Consider the following 26,090-nt stretch of genomic DNA (forward strand, 5'->3'; position numbering starts at 1 on the left):
AAAAGAGCGCACAACAAATTAAGTGTCGGCTGATTTGACCACGGAGATCCGAGTGTCGGCTGGCTTGACCGCAGTGACCAGTGTCAGGTAATGTTAATTTACCATCTAAGCAACTAGCTAGAGTGTAAAAAGTTAGGCTGGATATTACACTCATACACACTTTTTTTTTTTATGTTGAGGTTTTCTTGTTTTAAAATCACCCTTCACAGTTATAAAGGTTTCCCCAGTCAGTTTTTTTAATGCCAGCTCAACATGACACAAAATGGCCTTCCATCATGTAGGCCTTTGGCATTTACTATTTGGCTGGTTTGATTAGTCCACTGATAAATTAGTTGATCAACATTAAATTATTCTGCCATTGTTTTAAGCAAAAACATCAAAAATGTACTGGCTACAGTTTCTTAAAGGTGAACATTTGCTGGTTTTCTTATTCTTCTTTAACAGTAAACAAGATATTTTTGGGTTCTAGACCTTTTTGTGGATAAATCAAGCAATTTTAAATATAATTCAATTTGTAAATGGCAGTTTTTCACCATTTTCCAATGTTTTATAGGACTGTTAATGAGAATTTATTTATTTAATTCAGTATTCATAGCCTGAGCTAATTTGCGATGCCCATCTTTAGACTGCAAAATACAGATGAATCAATAATAATAATTGTTTGCTTAAGACCTAATATTTTTCTCATTATCAAGACCATTAAGGATTTTTTGCATTAACTATAACTAATTGTTAAGTTGCTTTGGCTGAGGTCTGATAATAACTTCCAGCTTTAAACATATATGGTGATTGGTGTGGACCAGCAGTTCTAGAGCTAATGACTATTTTCCGATTACAGATTAATAACTTGATTATAAATTTGATTGATCCAAAAAGTTGTTTGGTCTATAAACTGAGGGAAAAAAAGAGTGAAACGTGCCCATTGCATGTTCCCACAGCCAAGGTTACGTCATAAAATTACTTGTTTTGTCATCAGTTAAAATCTCAAAGACACTGTATCCATTTTACGACGATACAAACCATGTAAAAAAGTATACAGACACAATTCATAAGCAGGAACCCGGCATGTTTGTAATTTTTGCATGCTGAATGATGAAGTTATCAAGATTGTAAATCATTTTTTGATTGCCAAACCCTTTTAGCACTAGCAGACATCATGTCAGACATGTTGAGGCGAGGGGACTGCATGTGTAGGGTGAGCTGGGATGCTGGGAATCACCAGATGCCTCACGTTGTGATATCATCACGATACCCATGTCACGATACAATATTGTTGTGATTTTTAAACATATCGCAACTTTTGCAATATATTGCAATTTATTTCCTTTTTTCCAACTTCAAATATTTCCCAATTTCAAAGGATGTCCCCCCCAAAAAACTTTGTCAACATCTGTTTTATCTTAAAAGATTAATTTCTCTTTCTTCATTGTATTGTTGAAAAATGGGATTGTCAAGCAGACAAACTGACCAACACATATATAAGAAAAGTATGATACTTGGCATCTGTGCATCGATACAGTAATGCCACGGAAAGAATCGCAATACTATGCTGTATCTATTCTTTCCACCACCCCTACTGCAAGTGTCTCTACATGACACTCAAATTTCATAAAATATTAAAGATGATTTGTTTACTCTGAACTTCATATTTGTGGGGAAAAATGCAAATTGCAATAAAAATACGGAAGCCTTGCTGTCAGTTTGAGTAGCTGTAACCCTGATCATGATGTAAATCCACTTATACATTAATTTGAATCATTTCACACAGCCCCGATTGTATGTCAACATGATCCCCTTGACACTAAAAGGTAATATTAACGTTAAACATTAACCATTCACCTTTTCATTCCATCCCTCTTTTTGGGTATGTAATTGTATATTTATGATTTATGATTAGCCATCTGTCCTCTCACAGCAGAATCAAGAGTCTTCCCACGCTGTGGTTAGAGACAGGTCTAACCAAAGGCACTGCCTCGCTCCTTATTTGATTTGCCATGGCTGTTGGTTTAATCAGCGCTCCTGACTGGGTTACGTCTGTCTGGAGTGTTTTGCAGTCATGTTGTCAAGCATGACCTTAGAGTTTCATTTACAGTTACTTAAATACGTCTTTATCTCCCCCCTGTCTGTAAGATCCCCCGCTGTTTTCTTACTATGGTGTTCAGAGGAAGTAGGAAGTTGGATTACACGCCAGCGTCAGCAAAGAATCTTGCTAAATCACTTGTCATGACTTTCATTTCAAAACATCGACCTAGACTTGACATCTCCATAACAAGATTTCTGTTTTTAAGTAAGCCCTGTGCTTCCTTAACGATTAGTAGCACACAATTACATCATATAATTAGGGTCAACGTAACCTTAATGATCTTCTGTGACAAATCCCCACCACCCCTTTTGAGACGGTAACATGATATGCAATTAAAACTAAATAAACTAAATGGTTTAATGAACAGATTAAGTAATAATCTATATATATATAATTAATTTCTTATAATTTAAATTCATTTAAATGTCAGATACTTCTAGTATCTGACATTAATTTTGAAGACAGAGGTTTTTGTTTTATTCGAGCTATTTGTTCTCCTGAGTATTCATTTCTCGAACTGACATGACTCATCAACTGCACATCTCCAGCAGTAGGTCAGTGCTGCATGTTGTTGACGTGCTGTTAATTGTGAGTAGTGAAAGCTCCCGGTTGTGTTGGAGCTGCTTTACGCTGGATGTTTTGCCACAAAGTGATCCATATATATTGATCACCCGCTGCCCTTTGAAGAGCACTTTATTGGCCCTGTCTATGGAGGAGGTGGAAGCTTGTCGGTTAGAGGGAGGGCAAAACGCTGAGTCACATCCCAGCAGCAACAGTCGCCCGGGCAACACCTCCATAGTGACCAGCCGGAGGAAGATAACGGCCCTTGCTGCCCAACTAGTTGTGTAACATCAGCAGACCCTGCAACGTTTTGTTCCCTCGCTGTTGATTATGCTGCTGTTATCGACTGAGACACACACACACACACACACACACACACACACACACACACACACACACACACCCTCCTCCCTCTAGCCAAGCCACATCCTCAAACACCAAAATGAAATCTGACTCGTAGGATAGTAGCTCCTCAATTATCAACACATCCTAGTCTCCCTGGCATATTTATTGTTTTCAAACATGAACAAGAAGACTCCAGACTGTCATAATTATAGCTATCAAATGTCACCAGCGGTGAGACATAGGACAAAAGATGACAAGTCGATTTGAACCAGACCATTGTAAGAGGCTCAGCAGCACAGTTTATTTAATATCAAAACTGTCTTTCTGAAAAGATAATTGCACACTTGACACATAACATGCATTTTGTACTTTCACTCTAATTTGCCCTGGTTGGCAATGACGCATAAATCAGCATCCTAGTGTGTTCAAACTAAGCCACAAAAGCTTACTTTAAGTCCAAACAAAATGGTAAAAGTACTGAAAGTGTGATTAAGTAGAGTAGTTTAGATTTCAGACTGGTATGAGGTTTCTTCTCAAATCAGGACTTTTGTGCAGTGTAACTAGAGGTCGACATCACATGAGCTCACCTAGAGGATCTCTGCCTTGAGATTGACTCTGCAAACAAGCGTAATTGAATTTCCTGGCCATGCTGATTTGATATAGCGCAAAGGGAAGTCCTGTCTCTTGGTGAATCAGTGTGATTGTTGCCGCAGGGAAAGTTTCTCTTCCCTGTGTGCCTCACATTATAGAGTTTGTACTAGAGTGGATTAGTGGTCTTCAGATTCACTTTTGGGGTTTGCGGCAGGCTTTTGTTCATCATAGCTTGTGCCATAATGTAGTAATTTACTATCATAACAAAGTGTCTGGATTTATTTGTTTGAGGAGAGGGACTTTTGCTGCAGCACCCCATGTTTAAAGGAAAGGGTCGGCAGTGTTGCAAGCCATTTTTTCATATAAAATAAATGTGAAGTAAAGCCTAACCAAAAATATTGTCTGTGGCAACTTATTAGCCAATTGCAGTACAGAATGGCAAAAATATGCTTGTGGCAGTTTAAAAACATTCTCTTTCCTTGGCATTCATTTTCTGAATGCACTGGATAAAATTAGTTACAAAAGCACTTTTCACATTGTTTCGCGACACCTACTTCCTCAATCTATCGAGCTGACTCCCAGTTTTCTTTTTCTTCACTTCCTTTTCATTGTGGTCTTTTCTGAATGTCAGCACATGCAAGACAAATCCAGATGACATAGAAAGTTGAATCGGTTCAGGTCAAGAAAAAGGAAATTTGGAAATCTAGTTAGTCTTTTTTCACAGATATAGAGAAATATATATAGTCGCCAGTCAAACCATGAAGTGTTTGTGAAGTTCAGTCAGGCTGCAGCACCATCTTTCTCCTGAAGTCTCTTCTTCTCTCTTTCTTCATTACTGTGGGACTCATCATGCCTTGTGGCTGATATTCCTATAAATATCTTATCTTCTAATTTTCAGGAGTCATGTGCTCGGCCTGGTGGGGATCATTTAGGTCACGTCTGTAAGTTTGTGGTCACAGATTCTTGTGTAGTCCCCGCATCTTCCACACGGGGGCGGGGTTTAAGCAAAGGGGACAAACTGTGTGCTGACGCCACTCTGCTCTCCTTGGTCCAGCAGTTTTATTATCATAATCATGCTCTCATTGTAGGGAGGATGTCCACGTGCCATTTTAATCCCTCTGTCTATAAATACACCACTTGGCTGTGCAGCATACAGGAGATTATAACATCTATGCCAAATATCTTGACGTTCTAAGTATTAAATGAACTAAACAAATTAAAAAATATACAAACAAAACAAACAAAAAAGCCAGAAACTTTATTCCTATTTGCGTTATGCATCTAAATCCAAGGTATCTGTAATATGTAGGCCTAGATTATAGAAGGTAATACTTAATTTTATGGGTCCATCATTTCCTAATAATTTCCTATGAGGTTTATTGATAGAACTATGTAATTTGGTACAATCTATGGAGAAAATAAGGGTTTACTAGAGAGAAAAACTCAATTACCCAAGTAAAACACTAATTTGTCATTGGAAACTCTGTTCTCCATAAATGCTGAATTGTGTGCTTTCCTGTAGACATACATTCTTTTTAGCAAAAGAAGAGAGTTTCATAGCTGAGATATTGATTTTTAAGATAGATGCTAGTTGCTCAGTATACTAGATTTATTGATGGTATAAATCTTAAATCGTAGGTCAAATGTATTTTTCTTCTCCGGTAAAGCGGTCCAAATATTTGTTCTCAGTCATTCTGTCTCTTTATTAGCATGGCTGGCGTTCTCTGACAGTCAGCATTCATCTACACTCTAAATGGATGGCCTGTATCCCTTCCCTCTCATTCCTTCCCCTTTTTCTTTGACTTAATCTTCCATCCCAGTGTGGTCCGGCGGTTGCAGTATTCTTGTAATCTCTTATCTGCACCTTGAAAATATATAGTTTCACAAATTTTGGTATTTGTGTGTGTCTGTGTTTTCTTACCAGTAATCTTTTTTTTTGCCACGAACACTTAAACATAATAGAAAATGTCAATTGAAACACAACAGACTAGAAGATTAAAATTTGCAATGAGGGACTTTTTTAAAATATATAAAATGGGCAGGGTTTCTGAGAAGCTTGCAGACATTTAAGTCAGTGATTCAAACATTAATGACTATAATATAGAGTATATTTTGATCTGGTGATTAGAAATATTGGTCAAACTGTGTATCTTTGTCATTCTTTAGAATAATTAAAGGACTTTGTGGGCACTTCTCATGTATGTTTGCTCTTTTTGTTTCCCAGTGACGGTGCCAGTTTCCTCATTCTCCATATATCCCTGGACACATATGTGATAGATACAATAAAGAAATGTGTGTGACCAGATGATTGTCTTTCAGTTCAGGCTTTTGTTGTTTGTCTGAGAACAAGCTCTGGGAACTGGTTGTGTTTCTCTTACCGCTCAAATGATGAAGATAGATGTAGATTTTTTGCCGGACCCTGAATGAGTGTTTGACTATAATCTCTCCATCACAGCCTCACTGTGGGCCTGTCTGTCTTTGCTGTTTTTCTGTCAGTCAATATGCATATACAACCCACCCTACTCATCTGTGACCCACTTCAGTCTGTAGACTCTATGATCTAGCATCCTCACAACACAGTGTGTATATCTCCACAACTCCCCTCCTTCCCTTCCTCCCTCCTTATCATCCAGGGCCCCGGTGTGTTGCTAAATGGAGTCAGAGCAGCTGTACCACAGAGGCTACTGCAGGAACAGCTACAACAGCATCGCCAGCGCCAGCAGCGACGAGGAGCTGCTGGATGGAGCCGGCGTTATCATGGACTTCCACACCACAGAGGACGACAACCTGCTGGATGGGGACGCTACCTCCCCAGGTAGGGAGAACGGGATATCTCCATATACCTCCCCCAAGCTGATTTGATTGGTTCTGGACCTTTTGAGCTTCCCCCCCCCCCCGTGACCCAGGCTTGACGTTCGTCAACTGACCCTCACCCTCCAATCAGATAGGACCTTTACTTGAATTCTCAGTGAGCTTCCCACTGTGCCCCATTCTTTCTGTTGCTGCGTCTTCCAGTCCCAAATCCAGTTCATCTCCTGTCTAAGCAGACACGTTGCTGCTCTGGTTATGAGTCACCCCACTGCTGATGTCAAGACGCATCAAGTGTGTGTTTGCTTGTGTGTGTTGCTGTTCTGTGGCACAGTTGCTCTACCATTGGCCCCTTCCTCATCTCCATCCACACCCATCAGCTGCTCTACATGCCGTTCTGTCACTCTACAGACTCCTGCTGCCCAGAATCCACCCAGCATCATTGTTCTGCTCCTGAAACAGCCTCACAAATGGTTATAAAACTATGAATCAATATTCAAATGGAAAATAAATATGGATATAGACAGCCAAAGTCACTTTTTTGTAGTAAAACAAAGTTGAGGTGATAGCCAATCCGAGTAAATTAATTACCAAATTGATTTAAAAATTGCGCAATTTTTTGGGTCAGTCATTAACGTTTTTGGCTTTATAACCATTTGTACGTTTTTAAAAATTATTATTTTAAGTTCAGTTCATTTTAAGTAATCATTTCTTCGGTTGCTTTGCACATCCAGTCTTAACTGTCGTTCTGACCAGAACTACAAACATAACCATGACTTTATTATTTTCCATGGTTTTCATGATTTTGTGTTCTCTTGTTTCCATCCATCATCTTGACCCGGTCACCTTTTCAACTATACTGCTTTCTGTTTCCTGCAGTTTATTTTGTGGTCTCACCACCACTTTTATGTGTGCTTTGGCCTGCCTTGTTGTTCCTACTGCGCCTTGTCTTGTGGCTTACGTGGATTGGACTTTCATGTCAGGTAGCAAGCGATGAAAGATAGGTGGGTAATAATATAGACACGTGGCAGAGGCTCTTTTTTTGTTTAATTCATAAATGCACCATCAGCTGACCCAATATAGAACGGCTTAGGCTCTTTCTCATTCATTCAGAAGCTCACTGGCACTCTGACAGGTATATCTTGTGACCCATCGACATCCAATGTGCTGCGTCCTGCTGATTTCTCTCTTTAGTTTTGAATTCCAGCTGGTCAAACAGAAAGCGCACATGCTGAGGGGGTTGTGTCTAAGGTGTCAGCTGGGGGGAGACTATTTAATAGTCTATTTAATTTGGATAATTAGGAGTAACTGCCTTTTTATTTGTGTCAGCTTGAAGACACAATTAAAAATAAAAACACACTTATATGGAAAGTTGTGGTGCAAGTAAACTGGGCTAGTTGCTTGAGGAGAACAGACATTTCCCCCGCTCCTTATTCTCCTATTATCTGCCTCTCTCTTTTCTGTTGTGCAACTTTTTTCAGTTTAAGTCTGAACACAGCTTTTCCTGTTTTGCACTGATGAGAGTGCAGTAAGACTTGCTGAGTTACGGCTCTCTTTATCAGGCATTATCAAGTCATGCGGATGGTTGGCACAAAACCTGTAATATTTCTGTTAAAGAATGCTCAGAAGCTGAAAACTGTGCTCTATCTTGTGTTCAGTGTTGCCAACATACAAGCATAAAACAGTGAGAGCATTTCTAAGGTTACAGTGTGCACTCATGGAGAAAGTTGTGAATCTCTTAACACTTATAAGCAGGTTAATTGAAAGGCTTAAGTTTTTAAACTTTTTTGGCAATACATCTGAACATCTAAATGTGCATTTTGACTACCATTAGCTTGTATTTTCTGTAGGAATTTACTGTGTGCATTGTAGCTACACTACTACCAGCAGCAGTGACAGATATCTCAAAGTGAATTGGCTACTGTCTTTAGTTGTATGTTTTTTATTGCAGTGTAGTAGCAGTGATATAATGACTCTAGAGTTTAGCCTCTAGTCTATTCATGATTAAAAAGGAGACTGTGGCTGACCCGGCTGCTGTAGGAGACACACAGATTACTTAACTGTATGGACGACTATGTACAGTGCAGCAGGTCGGTAACAGAAGTGCAAATGTATGGAACAAGATAAAAGGAGGAAGTGCTTCAGCAAAGGCAATATTGAAGATGTATCCATCTTCTTTGTTTGCTGTATTTATGCTCAGTTGTGTTTAAAGCGCAATACCAAAATTGGGATTCCAACATTAGCCTTTAGCTCAAAGCACAGTTTATGCTTGTAGCCACACAGTTTGCATGTTATCACGGATATTAACTATTCTATTTGAGATTAGGCATCACATTTAGCATGTTAACATGCTAATGTTAGCTTGTGAACATGTTGTTAAAAGAACATAATGCAATATTGAGCATGTTAGCTTAGAGAAGAGGTTGTGTTTATCTACTGTATGTTTATGAGGGTTTGGCTTGCATGGCAGTGTCTCCAGTCTCTGCCTGGTGATTAGCCCCTCTTTCTTTTTCTCTGAAACTGGACCTCAGGGCAGTTAACTATGGAAGGCAAAAGCATGGGGTAACCCTAACCTGCCACCATGTTTACTGTCACCGCTGCTACAAATGGAAAGCGAGCTTCATTGAAATGTTGCAACAATGCATAATTGATAGGTTTCCTTCAAATATTGACGAAATCTGATAACCGCTGTTATATTAACCCGGACATAAAATAGGTCTAACAATCATTTATAACTACTATTTAGCCTGTTCTGTCTTCCTTTTTCTGTGTTTATATTTTGGATTGAGTGTAATCTATTGTGTATTTGCCTTGGCTCCACCTCCCGCTCTTGTCAGTTTTCTTGATCTTTGTGTGACACCCATATGTGACTGACATTACCGTGAACCCGTTTGGCTGCAAGGTGTCGGTGTGAGCTAGAGTTTCAGGAAATATCTGGATGGCTGTTCTTCCTTGAAGCTGGTGTGTTGCCTGTCTTGATCTCTCGGTGCTATTTTTAGGTAGAAGAAAGGGTGGGTTCATAGGGAAGCTTGTAAAGCCCTCCTCTGGGCTATGACTGCAGTGTGACTGCACTCTGTGGTCCCCCGGAGAACTTTGCTGAAACTTTTTGTTTGCTCGGAACAAGTAAAGAGAGATCAACAGAGCAATGCTTTGGGGAAATTTGAACCGAAAAGGATTTATGCTTTTACATTTTACCTCACTGGATTACTGAGACTAATGTTGTTTTGCTGGTTTAATGTCTTTACTGGGACTTGTTGAGCAAAGAAGTAGCAAACTATGGCTGACATCAACGTTGTCATTGCCTAGCAACAGGAGCCCTGCTGAAAGGTAGGTCTTGGCTATCACATACTTCTTTTTATATGTCATAGTGAAAACATAGTTACAGCTTGTTAAATGTCAGGGTCCCATTGTTTAGGCCTGGGAACTGCAAGTTATGTGGAGGAGCCTGACTTAAGATCCATTGTTTCATACAATAACACATATTTACACCAAGTTTACAAAACAGCTTCTGTCTTGAAACAGTAACTGTGATTGCCTACATTAGGATTGGCTTAAAGGGGTTGGCGAGGGTTTTCTCTATATTAGAGTCAGTACAGTCTGTCTTGCATTATGGCACAGATGCTGTGAGACGTCCAGATAAGATCAAACGTTTCATATCCTCCCTGTAGAGAGAACACGAGCGAGGGAAATTAAGCAACTGCTGTGTGTCTGACATAGATGTCCCTTTATGCTCGTTTCTTTCTGCAGTCTCTCTTACAATCCCCAAAACAGTATTTAATTTTCTCTTCGTATGCTGGAGGAAAGGCAGCCGTGGCAGTGGAATCTATTCAAAAATAACCAAAATCACAAGGCGGTTGGTAAATAACTCCAATTGGCAAATAGTTATTGAGCCTTGACCTTGTTTGTGCAATCAGAAAGCTTTCTTTCATTTCATTTATGAATAGGGTAAGTGATTTTGAGTTGAAATGGCAAAATACTGCTGTGGAAAATGTATCAGTTTTGGGCTGCAACCAAAGATCGACCGATCAGACTTGTTCTCTCAAACTCAGTTTTTACAGATACCATTCATCAGTCTGATACTACAAATGCTCTCTTTTACTACCAATTTTGAAGAATATGTTAGCATCACTGGCGGGAGCCCATTTTTATGTAAGGTAACATGAGGCCAGGGATTGCTATGCCACTGAAGTCTGAGTGACGTTTTGAAAATAACGTTACAGAAACACTTGATTGAAACTATCATTTAAATACAATTATGTGGATGGTCATTTCTGGCTGACCCCCAATGTACTTTCAAGTAAAGAATCTACTCTAATTCCCATACAGCGATCGGATGTTGAATGGGACTTAGATTGCAGCACAGTGATCGGATGCCTAGCTTCAACCAAAAAATATTTCCAATATTAATTAATCTGAAGAATATGTTGTCAACCATGCATTTCCTCTACAAGAAAATTGTAAAAAATGAACTCTTGTCTTTTTGTGGTCTGACCATAGGGTATTGCATGACTGAAAGTTTTAAACTCAAAGTTTTCAGTTTACTAATATATGAGAAAACGAAAGCAGGAAATATTCAAATTTTGGGGCTGGAGCCAGTAAAATCTTTGCATAACCCAAAAAAAGATGATAAAAATGAGTATTCACCCGACAGAAAGCCTGTTCTACTCATACTATTAAAACTTCTATTAATTAATGATTTACTCCTTACTTTAACCCCCCTCCACTTGCTCAGAATGGAATATTCCATTTAGAACACACACACACACACACACACACACACACCCCTACCTACCTACCTGTGAACGGGCCAATGGTCTCTCCCATACGGGCAAGGCTCACAGATCTCCCTTAGCAACCAAGCAGACAGGGTTGACCGGCTTAGTGTGCTCGTCGTCTTTCCCTTTGAATGTGTGTGTGAGAGAGAGTGGTGACATCATCAGCTAGTCAGCTGCTGCAGTGGAGGGAGAAAGGAAAGGGCGGGGGAAGGACAGAGGACATACTCACACACAGCCCCGCTTGTATTCCTCTGGTAAACATGGCAGCAGCAGCAGCGACTGACACACGCAGCGAGCAGTGCGTAGTGAAGCCTAGCTTAGCTTAGCTTAGCCTAGCCTCGTCTCAATTGTCAACATGGAGGAGGAGGACGGGGCGGCCGACCCCTATTTGCCCTACGACGGCGGAGGGGATACCATCCCCCTGCAGGAAATCCCTAAAAGAGGTATACCACGTCCCCTCTTATTCATTTCTCCCCCTTCCCCTCCGGTTCCCATCTTTTCTCATGATGCTGTGACGGCAGAGGCCGCTCTCCTTCTGGTACAGTGAGTGCAGATAGCCATATGGCATTGTGCAGGTTGGGAAACCGCTGCCTTTATCTGTTGGTGAGGTATGAAAATTAGAGTGCAAGTAATTGAAGAAGAATTGAATTGTCATGCATGTTCTGTGGGAGCTGAACATCTGTCTGCTCAGCCTATTTCACAATTCACTTGTCTGTTGATTATCAACCAGCAGTGTGTGCACGTCAGCCAAAGATAATGAGCTAAAGAGGGAGATGAGTTAGTGTTGAGGCTTTTGCTTGGGCCTTTTAGTGCAACATCATGGGCATCCATTTTAATTCCTCCACAGGGAGAGAGGCATAGTCAGGCTTTGGCTACTAAATATGTGAACTGGATACATATAGATGTAGGATGTGTCTTTGAAGCTTTTCACAGTGTTCCTGCAAGTGTAAGGACACCTGTTGGCCAAATTCAGGACATCACCTTACATCACATCACACGTAACTGGGTCCTCATGACAAATTTGAGTTCTTAACACTCTATACTTGTTTTTCTTTCCTATCCGGTCTTTAGGGAGTTCTCCTTTTTAGTTGCATCTGTGTGTGTTTATTCCTCCAGGCCTTGTTAGATTTTTACGGTGAGCGAGCAGATCCAAAAGGCCGCTACTGAGTTTAGGACTGCCTACATCCACTTTGTGCAACGTACATCCAAAACTTGTATTTTCTCTCTCCTTGCAGACACACATTTTTGTAGTTTGTAGTTCAGCTTGTGGTCCTCTCCTTACTTGAATTCTTCAGTCTCTAGATAACCACATCTAACCAGCAATCCCGCTCTCTCTTACCATTTTGTCAGCCCTCCATGTAGAAGCAGCTTTACACATGTATCTTCTGGCAGTTTTGAATTGCATGATTACAGTAATTGTAACCCAGATACATTTTCTTCTAATCCCCTGCTTAACTTACCTGTAAAACTGGACATATAGTATTTTTACTATATTTACAAAACAAAATGTAGCGATTTGGTCTCTTAAGGTCATTTACCTTAAACACAGTGTCCTTGTCTCAACTATCCAAAACCAACACGTAATATGTAAACACACAACAAAGGGCCTTTTTGGACTTTGGTCCCTTTTATTTGCCTTTTGTGCGACTCCAGTGATTCCACCAGTCTGGTCATCAGGCTGGGTTCTTAGGCTAAGGAGGTTGTCAGGGTCAGTTTATGATGCTGATCACATGATGGCTGAGCAGACTAACCCAACTCCAACCGGGCTGATCCCTAGTGTCCTAGCAGGCGGCCTCTAAACCTCTCTGATCTGATTTACTCAACAGTATAGTAGACCTAAAGCAGGGGAATGAAGGGCTGATTGTTAGACTGGAAACCTTACATTTCTTCACCCATTATATACTGAAACCTTTGAAAAAGCAGTTGTCTGCTGGTCATTTCCCACCTCATTGATCATAGTAACACAGGAAAGCCACGTCAAATTCATTCAGGGAAGTGGTGATTGACAGTCAGCAAGCCTGACTGCTCACCGATGCTGCTGTTCGACCTGCTGAAGGCTGAACAGAATTGCCGTGTCGGTTAACTAATGCACTAGGGAAAGAAACCGAACCCTTATTTGTATGTGTGTGTCTTTTGTCTGCGTGCCTGCTGAACCGGTGGTACGTGACGTTGGCGATATGTTCGTATACGCAGTACTTTTCAGTTTCTGTTTTCCGTGGCGTCACCCTTGCTTGGCTCCACACTGATTCGTCTGATTGGGGGGGGGGGGGGGTCAGTAGTGCAGCATCAGCACGAGGTCTGATTTTCTGCATCAGTCAAATCCTTCGTTTTCTTACTGGAAGTTGAAAGTGTTCCCTTCTTAATTAGCCACATCGATTCTGTTCCTATACTTGTGAGATGGAATTTTTGCAATATTCTAATCTTTGTGCTCTGTTTTCTTCATAACCTTAATCAATAAACATTTTTGGGCTAGCAGCAGACTTTGTAAAAATCTAACTTAAATTTTTTTTGACTAGATTAGTGTGTTGGTGGTCAGCATTTCTACTACTGCTGTATATGTACATCCTAGTTAAAATTCTGTTTGTTTTCGATAAAGTTTGTTCCACCTTTTTCCTGAGTCAGTCCATGAATCACCTAGAGTGGCCCTAGAGGGACAGATATTTTGCAGTTTTTGTCCTCAAGTAATGGCTTGCCCTCATGCTTTCTCAAAGTCAGTTTAGACAACGTAATGTCAGTTTGAGATTTGATCATGATAACTACAATTGTACATGATCAGTATAAATGGGGTAGTGATTTTATGAATTAATAAATACAGTACATTAAATCAAATCTTTATTGTCCATTATGGAGTTTGTTAAATGAGCGTACACCAAGACATGCAACAGGAAAATTACCGTCACCATCTCATTAAATGGTTTGTTTGGGAAGTCTTTTAAGAAATACTTACACACTGCAGTATCTTCGGTCCATATAAATCCTGTGATTATTCAGCAAAACAATTTGATTCTCTTTTTATCCTGCCTTACACTGGTAGTTCAGTCCCTTCAGAGCAAGTTTTATTATGTCAGCGCTTCTCTGTCAGCAAAAGTCACTGCATCCAGCATAGTTTTATACCCTGTTCTGGTTTCTCGACCCAGTTGTTTTTAGACTAAGAGACCCTCCCAGCAGCCTGATGCACATGGTGCATCATCATGCTCAATAGGTCTTCTTCATCTGTTCATTATGTGTGTAGGAAGGTACACAGCTTCCACAAAAGGTTCCAGATGGAAGATGGTCTCTTTTAAAATTTTCATCGGAAGTAATTGTGAGACTGAAATTGTATCCCAGCATGCATTTGGAATCTACAAAACATGGATGGTGGAGGATATGAAACCAAGGGGGTAAGCCTGCCTCTACAAAGTGTAGCTCCTATCGCGCCATTTTGATGCTACCTAGCGCTCACCTGCCGTTAGCAATCCATTGACTGCCATTCATTTTGACCTCACTTTTTTGTAAAAATAGGCTAACGATTGTGTCATAGCAACGCAACTGAGCTCGTTGGACTTTGAATGTCTGGTTGATTTCTCAAAGAAATGCCTTCGTGAAAATTAGCTAGCCTGGTGGTCATCTCTCGGTGGAACTGTTGCATGTAATATTTGTTGCTGAAAAAGTGGTTTGGCTGATTGAAAAAAAAAAGAAGAAATTGCGCACACACATTACAGTGAGGATAACCGGTGCATCTGTTAATTGCATCTTACAATAACTGTGGTTGAGAGTGCTGTTATTCTAGTTATGTGGAATTGTAGTAGAGGAAACGGTACCAGATTTATTTCTGAAATGTAGTGGAGCAGAAGTAGAAAGTGGTATGAAAAGAAAATACTCAAGTAAAGTACAAATACCTCAAACTTGAGGAAATAGTTGTAGGTAAGTAAGATATGAAATTACTAGGGTTGGGATGGTATGCTTTTGTCATGCTTTTACATTCCATGTATTTTCTGTTTTAGGTTTGTTTTGCGGTAACATATGTACAGAAAAATTTAGGTGACTCACTGGTCCGAAAAAGATTAATCAATTAATTAAAATTTGCTACAAAAAAATCACAGGACAACTGAATGCACTGGAATAAAGACCAAACATAATCATAATAAATTCAAAGCATGTCACACATTGTTCAAGGGTTGTTGTAGGTCTTTAGACTGGGTAAACCTCGGCCACTCTGCTGGCAAATTGATTTTGCCCTGCAGCTTGGTCTGGAAACCTGCATGTTTAATTCTCCTGCTTCAGTTCACAATTTTAGGGGAACCAATCACAAACTGGCTCATCTACCTGGCGCACAGTGACGATAGAGAAGCCACCGAGCAGCTTCTTGTTTACATTCAACATAACAGCGGCTGTTGCTCTCCGATGGGAGTCCATTGCCAATTTGAGTCGCACATGCGTCACTTTGCAACGAGTTACGATGTGAATTGCACATGCGTAAGTTTGCAAAAAGTAGCATTTAAGATGCTAATGACAGATTTCTGTAATGTCAATACAGTAAAAATGGACCTACTTAACGAAGTTGATTCACTGCTGGCTACGAGTTAGCAATCAAACACAATAAGGATGTCAGTTAAACGGCGTTTTGAGCTAACGTTGGCAATCATAGATGGCTAAAACGTCTTTTAAATGATTTTCATCTTCTGTTGTTTGTAATGGGTAGTTGATTATTTTATGATTTTACAAATTTCAGTATGACACAATTGGCTGTAAACCGTTTAAATCTGAGCATGCGGGAATCGGGGAATGACAGCGGCCACCAAACGCCACCGAAGCCCAGCCGAGCGCAGCCACCTGTTGATGCCGCTGACGCTTCTGTCACCTGGATCATTGGTCTGATTGGTTGAAGGACTGTCCAATTGCGTACAGAGTCATTTGAACTACGCCCTTTGGCCTCGCCTCTTGTGCAAAGCAGACTCCCCAGTCCAATGCTCAATCTCAAATCTATTGAGCTTGGCTTGGTCTGGTAAGTCTTGCCTTGTCTTTTTTGACTGAAATAGCTCCCCCTTTTGTGCTTAATGTAGGCAGATGTACAAACTGATGACTAAAAGGAAAGTTCATTGTATAAACATGAAAACTGTATGAGGAATACACAGCCCATAGCTACACACACACACACACACACACACACACGTCCAGATTGTAGCCGTCACAAATTAAAATGAAGACTGATAGCTTCAGTCTCCCTGCCAAGGCTGACACTCTTACTGCTGCTGACTCTACAACAGTAGCTAAGCTGTCCTACCCCTTTCTCCTTTCAGAACAGGATATGAATCCGCTGTACAGATGCAAAGTTACATTTTGCCATTTTGTCCCTGTTTCTTACAGAAATTCTCATCAAAGTGTTATTGACATATATTTTATTTCTCACATCAAAGGCATTGATATGAACTTTCAAAGGCTGTGTCACGGCCTACATTAATACTGGGGGAAACAGGATTCATTATCTGCTTATGTCTCAGTAATGATAAAAGTGTGGCTTTATTCCTAACTGAAATGTTTATTTGATTCTCGCTGCTTATAATCTTTCTTGCCTGCTGTGGATTCATATTTTGTTGCACTGCGTTGTGTAGTTCATTTATTATATGGTAACACATGTGTATTGTTATAGCAGTGCAGTGTAGTAATGCTTGAAAAGGATGCAAATGCGTTGATGCCATTTAATGATCTGTTTCATGGCTCTTGTTAGGGATTTTCTTTTTTATGTTTAAAGCAGAACAAAGAGGGTGTAAAAGGCCTTGTTTGATCAGTCATCATGGCCCTGCCCCAGTTGTAGTTACGCTTATTACACTTTCAGGAGTTTGTTTGCTGTTCAAATGATCTCCAATATAATCCATGGTGTGTAATTTAATTGGCATCCCACAAACCCACGTTTTTTGCATCCACACTTTTATCTTCGTCAGTTTAAGTTTCTTTTGTTTTGTTTGTTACAGATTACACCAGTCACAAAGTGGCATGCAGGGTGGGAAATTAACATTCCCTTTGGCAGGACATCAACAATCATTGTTTTTTTAATATTAAACTAAACCTAAAGTAAAATTTATCTTCTAAACTAGGTGAATGCGCATGTTTGAGGCGGCGGCCTAAAGGTTAGAGAAGGGCGCTCTTGTCCGGGAGGTCGTCGGTTCAATCCTCAGACCAACTGAATAAAGTCTGGGTGGGGAAAGTGTCTCTCCATCATTACCAACACTGAGGTGCCCTTGAGCAAGGCCTTTAACCTCAAAAACCGTGTCAGTGGAGCTGCTCAGTCGCCAGCAGATCAGACTGTGGTTGTATCGGGCAGCTTCCAGGTATGACTGTGTGAAAGTGATCAGGGCATTCCTGCAAAATAGAGGTTTCCTCTCAGTGAACCTTCCCTGAATAAGTAAAGGTAAAAGAAATTGTACTCTCTGTAACATCAAGTGCTGCCAACAGTCACGTTGCCAGACCACAGCGCTGCAGTCAGGCTAGAGCTCACATCCTTCAAGGATAGGTGAAAAACATGCTCTGGTTTATTGGCATTTCTTTAAACCAATCCCAATCGTCTTTGGTGTTAAACAAATACAAAGTAGTTTTCTCTTTGTAAATGTCCAAATTGTACCTCATGATCTGATATTAATGAATGTACACAGACAGGAAAGAAGTTGTGACTCTTTGTTATGCTGATGATTTATTTTTTTGTGACTTTTCTGTCAATTTCAAGTACCAGAGGACGTGGTCTCCCTGATTTATCAAACATATATTGTGCCACATTAAACATGTGGCGCTGCATTTTATAGTTGAATGGGGGGGGGGGGCTCTTATATTTTAATGTTTACTTACTGAATTATGAGAATGATAAATACGAAGGTAATGAACGTTTTTGATTATCCCCTTGTTTACTCAAAACTGTATTACAAAACATTACTGTTTTTCACATTTGTTTTATGGAAAAGAACATGTATCATCATGCATCCAGGAAAGGCAAATCCTTTTACGTTTTCCAGATAATAGGCAGAGAGATAAAGGCCTTTGTTTGTCTCTCTCTCTCTCTCTCTCTCTCTCTCTCTCTCTCTCTCTCTCTCTCTCTCTGTGTCTGTCTGATGACGTTCTTATGAGCAAAGTCACTATAATAACATATTCATTATTAGTACAATCTTCTAAAGGGCAGGGGACAACGTTTGATTCTCATGTAGAAGTCATTCCTGACTGTAGGCCCTTATACTCTGTCCAGGGCTAATGAGAATGTCAAACATCCAAGTAGTTCAATGGGTTTATGCTAAAAAGGACGAAGTCTTTTTAGGGCCAACAAAGCATCTGTTAAAGGTTTGAAATGTAATTACAATGTCATTCTCTTATTCTGGCTTGTGCAGAAAGAACTTTAAGTAGAAGTTGCTGATTGAAACCTTTTAATGTTGAAAAAGATCATCTGCAGACAGACACACATCCGCCTTACATAGTGACCTGCATCTCACACCAGAGCAAGAAAAATAAACACTGCAACTGCTTTGTCATGGTACCCATGTGCAGCTTACTTAACCCCAAATGCTCCTGTGAAGGTGTGACTGTGTTTAAGTGTGGATAAAATCTTACCTCTGGTTATTTCAGTGGAGATTACTCATTCAAATGATCCAGCATTGCAGATAAACCTCCACTTGGTTTATTGTTGATGCAGAGGAGGTGGTGCAGGCCTTACAGGGATTACTCAGAGTAGCTGTGTCATTATCTCTCAGCATTGACTGTGCATTTAGGTATGCAGTGTTTCTGATGGGCCAGATAATTGAGGAGATAAATCTCCAATGGCAGCCAGCTCCTTCTCTTTTCAGTAGGATTTAATGCATAAGATGTATGGCAGAGCAGCTTGGCCAAACCATTACAGCACAAGCTTTTCTTTTTTGTTTTCAGAGACAGGTGACTTGCCAAATAAAGATTCATTCATTTGACATGTTTTAAAAAAAATGATTTTTATAACATGATTATGTCCTGCATGCTCTTTCATATAGTTAAACAGGTCATCAAAAGTTAGTATTGTGAACACTGCACATTCTTGCATGTACACAGTACTTTTTATACATTTAAAAAAGTTAGCTGTTGTAATTCAAGTTAAATAATGAATGAATGTAAAGCAAACTCATGTGCTTACTCTTTTTCTCTGTGTTTTTTCTACAGGGTCTAACTACGTCATGTCTAACGGGGGCGGGGCACCCAGCAGTACCACCCACCTGTTGGACTTCCTAGAGGAGCCCATCCCGGGTGTGGGGACCTACGACGACTTCCACACCATCGACTGGGTCCGCGAGAAGTGCAAGGACCGGGAGAGGCACCGGAAGGTGAGAGGAGACTGAAGATGCAAACCTTTTAACCTTCGAGGTCTCAGTATACTTTAAACATGCTAGTTCATATGTCTGAAGCATACTAAGGCTTTTGGCTTTAAAACATGGGGTTTGAAAACACATCTCACAATGAGGTTTTAATAGAAGATTCAAATTGATGCTCAGATCTCAGAAGTATCCTTGTAGCTCAGCCTATTTTCAGGTCATAAAGCCACATTAGCTGATGTCAGTGAAAAATCCTCTGTTGTGCAGAAATAAATGTCTTACACACTTCCTGTGGAGCTACACTTTGTTTGGAATTGGAAAAACTGATTCTACAAACTGGTTAGCTATGTAACATCAGCAGTTTTACCCTAAATGGCTTACCAGAGGGGGGAAGTAGCCTGACATCCAACCAGAAAACAGAACTTTATGAACAGAAAAACCAAGGGAAAATGATTTAATATCAAAGTTTTCTGCTTCAAAATTCTGATTATTTGACCAAACCTACTTTTAAGATATTATTGTATTGCAGAAATTTAGTGTGTCAAGAAATACATTTCTGCGGTCCACTGACCAGCTTGATTTAGATAACTATATCTTACAGTCTTCATTAGCATGAACTCATGAATGAACCAGAGTGAGTGAACAAACAGACTTTTGGCTTCCTGCCAGACCTCTCCAGCTCACGGATGCCACCTCTCTGTCAACACTTTTATCCAAATATTGACACAATGTTACAGCCCGCTTTTCATAAGTGATTTTAGTGCAGGACTCGTAGAAGAATTTTAATGTTATTTGAATACTATATCAAACATAGTTTTGATGACCTGGTCTTACCTGCCTTACAGGAATTTTATAGTTTTATTGAAGCAACAGGGGAAATCCTGCCACTTGAGTGGCTTACTGACTTGCTTATCATTGGGGAGAAGTTGTACACCTTTGACCTACTTGCGTATTATTTTGATACTTGTTAATCTGACACTTTTCTTGAGCTTAGAAAATTCAGTTTTCTGTTATTTATGTATTTGAATAAGCTTTTTTTGTGTGTGATTTTAGATTAACAGTAAGAAAAAGGAGTCAGCATGGGAGTTTACAAAGAGCCTGTACGATGCCTGGTCTGGGTGGCTGGTGGTGACGCTCACTGGCTTGGCCTCAGGTAACACACAATATACACTTAGAATATACACACACACACACACACACACACACACACACACACGGCCGTTATCTTCTCTGCTGGCGACTCTCACATGCTTTGCCCTAGGCAGCTCTCTTAATACATCAATGGGCAGTTCACGCTCAGTCTTTCTCTTGGTATCGCTTAATCTTTTGCTCTCATTGAACCACAAATGGAAGCACTTTGAGATTTGTGCTTATTTGACAATTACTGTATTTTCCGGACTATAAGTCGCTCCGCAGTATAAATCACATCAGTCAAAATATACATCATAAAGAGGAAAAAAAACATAAGTTGCACTGGACTATAAGTCACATTTATTTAGAAATGTATTTCACATAATCCAAGAACAGACATTTAGCACACAGAACAACAGGCTGAAAACGGTAGCTGTCCCGTGTGTTAATGTTACACATTAACAGTTATTCAACTATACAATAGCACAGAGAACAACTACCAGGACATGGAGACCTAACTGTACCGTTGATACACCTCTCCCCTTTGAATTTGCTTAAATGATGTGTTTTTTTGTATTTTCTTTCGATACCTTGACGTTTACAGAATTAAGCTGTTTTGAATTGAGGCTCTTAGCAAGGCGGTAGTATAACTAGCAAGCTAACTGCCCCTGCCTTTTTTTTCTATTTCCTCCATTCTCCCCTTCTTCACCTCTTCGCCCCTCTTTTCCTTCCTGGTTCCCTCCTCCTCCTGCCAGGTGCTTTGGCTGGCCTGATTGACATTGTTGCTGATTGGATGAACGACCTGAAGGAGGGCGTGTGTCTGAGCGCCATGTGGTTCAACCACGAGCAGTGTTGCTGGACTTCCAATGAGACCACCTTCGCTGAAAGGGACAAGTGTCCTCAGTGGAAGAGCTGGGCTGAGCTAATACTGGGGCAGGCTGAGGTAGAATAACACTGGCACATGCTCAGGACATCATTGCTACTAATGCAACCTCAAGACGTTATTCATGTTTACCTGTTGTTAGGGAAATGTATATTTGCATAATTCACATCAGTACAACATGACAGATTTACTCCTGCTGCTTTCAGCTATAATGCAGTTTAATCACTAATTATTTTACCTTTTTGTTGCTATCATGCTATCGTCAATTACAATTTAACACTTTTAATTTGAAATATATGCTTGAAGTATTGAGTAGTGCTGTAACAACTACAAGTACAAATAATTGTTTCAGAAACGATTGTAATTCGCACTATAATTGTCTCTTTCATTCCAATTCTTAATAAAAAAATACTACCTTTGACAAATACATCCGTCTTTTGGTTATATCACCGTTATGTGACCCAGATAATAACACAAGTAAACCATTATCATACAACATTGTATTTTTTTTTAAATGAAGACAAAGCTGATAATTACCACCAACTGACAACCCCTTGACAATTTTGAACCACAATTAATTGCGGTTAAAAAAAGAAACGGACATACAGGAAAAATATTGCGTTTAGACAATTATGTAGTAATTATTACAGGCCTGGTATTGAGATTTAATTGCAATAGCTGACCTGCAACAAAAAGAAAGGGCGATTGAAAATAATTTTTGAATGAAAACGGTATTTTTGTTAAAATGTCAATGGAAAAAAGAGTGCTCAGAGATCATTTACACCCATACTTCACACAACACACACACACACACACGCATGCATGCATGCATGCCTTTCTTCACACATTATATGTATGCTTTTTGGTACCAGTTAGGTTCAAGGTGTTGACTCTGTTACCTCGCACTTCTCTGCAGGGACCCGGCTCGTACATCATGAACTACTTCATGTACATCTACTGGGCTCTGTCCTTCGCCTTCCTGGCTGTCTGTCTGGTCAAAGTGTTTGCTCCCTACGCCTGCGGCTCTGGGATCCCTGAGGTGAGGAAAATGGCTCTTTTCTTGCATCTTTAATTTTTTTAGTAGTTGGGGTTGAGTGTGATAGATGACAGCACTAATCACATCACTAATTAATCACTTCCTCTTTACCTGCCCCTCTGTCCCCAGATTAAGACCATCCTGAGTGGTTTTATCATCCGGGGATACCTGGGCAAGTGGACCCTGATGATCAAGACCATCACTCTGGTGCTGGCGGTGGCGTCTGGCCTCAGCCTGGGGAAGGAGGGTCCCCTGGTCCATGTGGCCTGCTGCTGTGGGAACATCTTCTCCTACCTCTTCCCCAAGTATAGCAAGAACGAGGCTAAAAAACGAGAGGTGAGAGAAGATTATTCCATTGATAAATTGTCTGAAAGTCTTTAATGACCCCCTGGTATTATAATATTATGAAAATATAACTCTGTTTTAGACCCCATCACATTAGCTGAGGTGTGTTTGTTTTGTCCGCTCAGGTTCTCTCTGCTGCGTCGGCGGCTGGTGTGTCTGTTGCTTTTGGAGCCCCAATTGGAGGAGTGCTCTTCAGCTTGGAGGAGGTACCGCACATGTTGTCGTAGACAAGAAATGACTCTGAGGCTTCACTTTCATGCTCCAAAATCCCAACTTAATGCCCAGGTAAGTGGCAGGATGATTTGTTGAAGGGAAAATCTTTTCTCTCTCTCCTAAAGGTGAGCTACTACTTCCCTCTCAAGACGTTGTGGCGCTCCTTCTTTGCCGCCCTGGTGGCAGCCTTCGTACTGCGCTCCATCAACCCGTTTGGTAACAGCCGTCTGGTACTGTTCTACGTGGAATACCACACACCGTGGTACCTGTTTGAGCTCATCCCTTTCATCCTTCTGGGAGTTTTTGGAGGCCTCTGGGGCGCCTTCTTCATCCGAGCCAACATTGCTTGGTGCCGGCGGCGCAAATCGACACGCTTCGGCAAGTACTCTGTCTTGATTCATGATTCAAAGTGGGATATGTCTGCAAGCCCAGGTGTGGAGGTAGTTGTTGTAATTTATGGGGCTGTCTGGGAGATCACTGTCAGCTGTTTGCATCGGCAGAGAGAAATGAAATGCTAGCATTTTTTAAAAGGTTCCGGATTACAGCTTTATCGTTTCTCTCATCTTTTACGTTCTGACCATCATGGAGCAAAGACGAATGGCTGAGCATGTTACAATTCTTTCGCAAGCATCTATTAGGAACACTGTGGAAAGAAAGGGGCATGTGGAGAAGTTCCCAGCGACTCCTGTTTTAGAAGACATCATTTTAAGTTTAATTTCCCCACTCTCTCACAATCTGACATGTTGCTTTATCCCTTTCTTTAGGCAAGTACCCGGTTTTGGAGGTAATCTTTGTGGCGGCCATCACAGCTGTGGTTGCTTTCCCAAACCCGTACACTCGTCAGAACACCAGTGAGCTGATAAAGGAGCTGTTTACCGACTGTGGGCCACTGGAGTCTTCGCAGCTCTGCCAGTACCGCAGCCAGATGAATGGCAGTAAGGCCTTCACCGACAACCCCAACCGGCCGGCAGGGCCCGGCGTCTATGCCGCCATGTGGCAGCTTTGCCTGGCGCTCATCTTCAAAATCATCATGACTATATTCACCTTTGGACTCAAGGTGATCCCTGGATAGTCTTTCCTAACAGGGCAGATGCTTATTCCTGCATGTTTTTAACAACACTAAAACCGCTTCCTGTTTCTCATCCTTAGGTACCGTCAGGTTTGTTCATCCCCAGCATGGCTATCGGGGCGATTGCAGGGCGAATCGTTGGCATCGCCGTGGAGCAGCTGGCCTATTATCACCACGACTGGTTCTTGTTCAAAGAGTGGTGTGAGGTGGGGGCGGACTGCATCACTCCAGGGCTCTACGCTATGGTGGGGGCCGCGGCATGTCTGGGTGAGTCAGCAAATAACAACGTTATAGAAGATAGAAATGGTAGGTTAGTTGGTCGGCATTGCCACCACTTTGTGGCAATGCTTGTTGGGTGGTCAATATATGAAATATACTGTGAGAAAATAGAAATGTGTTAACCCGCACATATTTTGCTACACTGTTTATACTGCTGTCCGTTTAATATCTTGTTTTATTAGAACATTATGGGGCTGGTCCATGAGCAGGACTGGATTTACAGGATTTTTACTTTAATAGGATGAGTAACCTTGTTTTGTTATTTACTTCACAAGACTAGACAACAAATCAAGTCCCAATCAGGTTATTTTATCAGTAGGGGGATTCTCAATTGACTTTCTTTACTATACCATAAAACATATCACTATTAAGATATGCAATTACTTGTGATCAAAAGCCCAACCTTATTTTTTTCCTCCTTTTGCAAAATGTATGCCTCTGTAGAATAAACCTATAAGATTAAATTACTCAAATTAATCTTAAATTGTTCACCATGTCATTCACTTGGTTTCTATTAAAACAAATTAAATGTTGTTGCGTCATGTTCTTGTCACTTGATTAAAAGACAACTGAAAAATGTAGGTTTTGTACAGCAGACAAGTAAAATTTTCACTGGAGTGGTGACATTTAAAAATAAGATTTATTGACCTAATGCTTTACTCCAGATAGATGGTTTTGAACTGTGACCCAAGGATATATACTCTGCTTTAAGCCATAAAGTTGCCCCTGTGTTTTCTAAAGTCAAATTCCTTAAATGAAACCTGTTTCTTTTTGCGTAGAGAAGTGTTGATGTCCATTTCTTATTCTATGATCTCTCTTCAGGCGGTGTAACCCGTATGACTGTCTCCCTGGTTGTCATTGTCTTTGAGCTGACCGGTGGGTTGGAGTACATCGTCCCCCTCATGGCTGCCGTTATGACCAGCAAATGGGTGGGCGACGCGTTTGGCCGTGAGGGAATCTACGAGGCCCACATACGTCTGAACGGTTACCCCTTCCTGGACGCCAAGGAAGAATTTACACACGTCACACTGGCCAGAGAGGTGATGAGGCCTCGACGCAGCGACCCGCCCTTAGCGGTGCTGACACAGGACGACCTGACAGTGGAGGAGCTGCAGAGCACTATCAATGAAACCAGTTATAATGGTTTCCCTGTGATAGTGTCCAAGGAGTCGCAGAGGCTGGTGGGCTTCGCTCTGCGCAGGGACATCACTATCGCTATCGGTAACTAAATTCTTTCTCTTACATTTCAGTCTAAATTGTGAGAACAGTAAGAGCACTAGAATGAAAAAGTGCACCGAATCACCAAAGTGACAAATTGGGACATATGTTATTACTTAAGTGTCCTTAAGCAAGACACTAAACTTCAAATTTGGACAAAAGCGTCTGCCAGATGATAGTAAAGTAATAAAAAAGGACAATCTTTTGATTATAATGTCTTTTCTTGTTCCTTCCTCAACAGAAAATGCACGTCGCAAGCAGGAGGGCATCATGTTGAACTCCAGGGTGTACTTCACCCAGCACGCACCCACCCTGCCGGCCGACAGCCCTCGGCCCCTCAAACTTCGCTCCATCTTGGACATGAGCCCCTTCACCGTCACCGACCACACCCCCATGGAGATTGTGGTTGACATCTTCAGAAAGATGGGGCTGCGCCAGTGCTTGGTTACTCACAACGGG

At 40.9% G+C, this 26,090-nt stretch overlaps 1 protein-coding gene across 8 annotated transcripts in view; it reads left to right on the plus strand.

Annotated features, from left to right (window-relative positions):
* Positions 1-26,090, plus strand: part of clcn3 (chloride channel 3) — a 36,307-nt gene that overhangs the window by 988 nt on the left and 9,229 nt on the right. For 4 of the 8 annotated variants that reach the window (XM_034856339.1, XM_034856336.1, XM_034856342.1 and 1 more), the window contains exons 2-13: positions 6,214-6,395; positions 19,309-19,469; positions 20,511-20,610; positions 21,344-21,531; positions 22,388-22,510; positions 22,637-22,843; positions 22,978-23,058; positions 23,191-23,443; positions 23,830-24,122; positions 24,215-24,401; positions 25,236-25,634; positions 25,873-26,089. In XM_034856339.1, the coding sequence (XP_034712230.1) occupies positions 6,233-6,395; positions 19,309-19,469; positions 20,511-20,610; positions 21,344-21,531; positions 22,388-22,510; positions 22,637-22,843; positions 22,978-23,058; positions 23,191-23,443; positions 23,830-24,122; positions 24,215-24,401; positions 25,236-25,634; positions 25,873-26,089 (2,372 nt within the window). In that variant the 5' untranslated portion in view covers positions 6,214-6,232. Of the gene's footprint in view, positions 1-6,213; positions 6,396-9,454; positions 9,716-11,232; positions 11,607-19,308; positions 19,470-20,510; positions 20,611-21,343; positions 21,532-22,387; positions 22,511-22,636; positions 22,844-22,977; positions 23,059-23,190; positions 23,444-23,829; positions 24,123-24,214; positions 24,402-25,235; positions 25,635-25,872; position 26,090 lie in introns of those variants that run through there. The other 4 variants (XM_034856337.1, XM_034856343.1, XM_034856341.1 and 1 more) reach the window with 3 other exon arrangements.

The sequence above is a fragment of the Etheostoma cragini genome, chromosome 19, assembly GCF_013103735.1.
Source record: "Etheostoma cragini isolate CJK2018 chromosome 19, CSU_Ecrag_1.0, whole genome shotgun sequence".
Lineage (NCBI taxonomy): Eukaryota > Metazoa > Chordata > Actinopteri > Perciformes > Percidae > Etheostoma > Etheostoma cragini.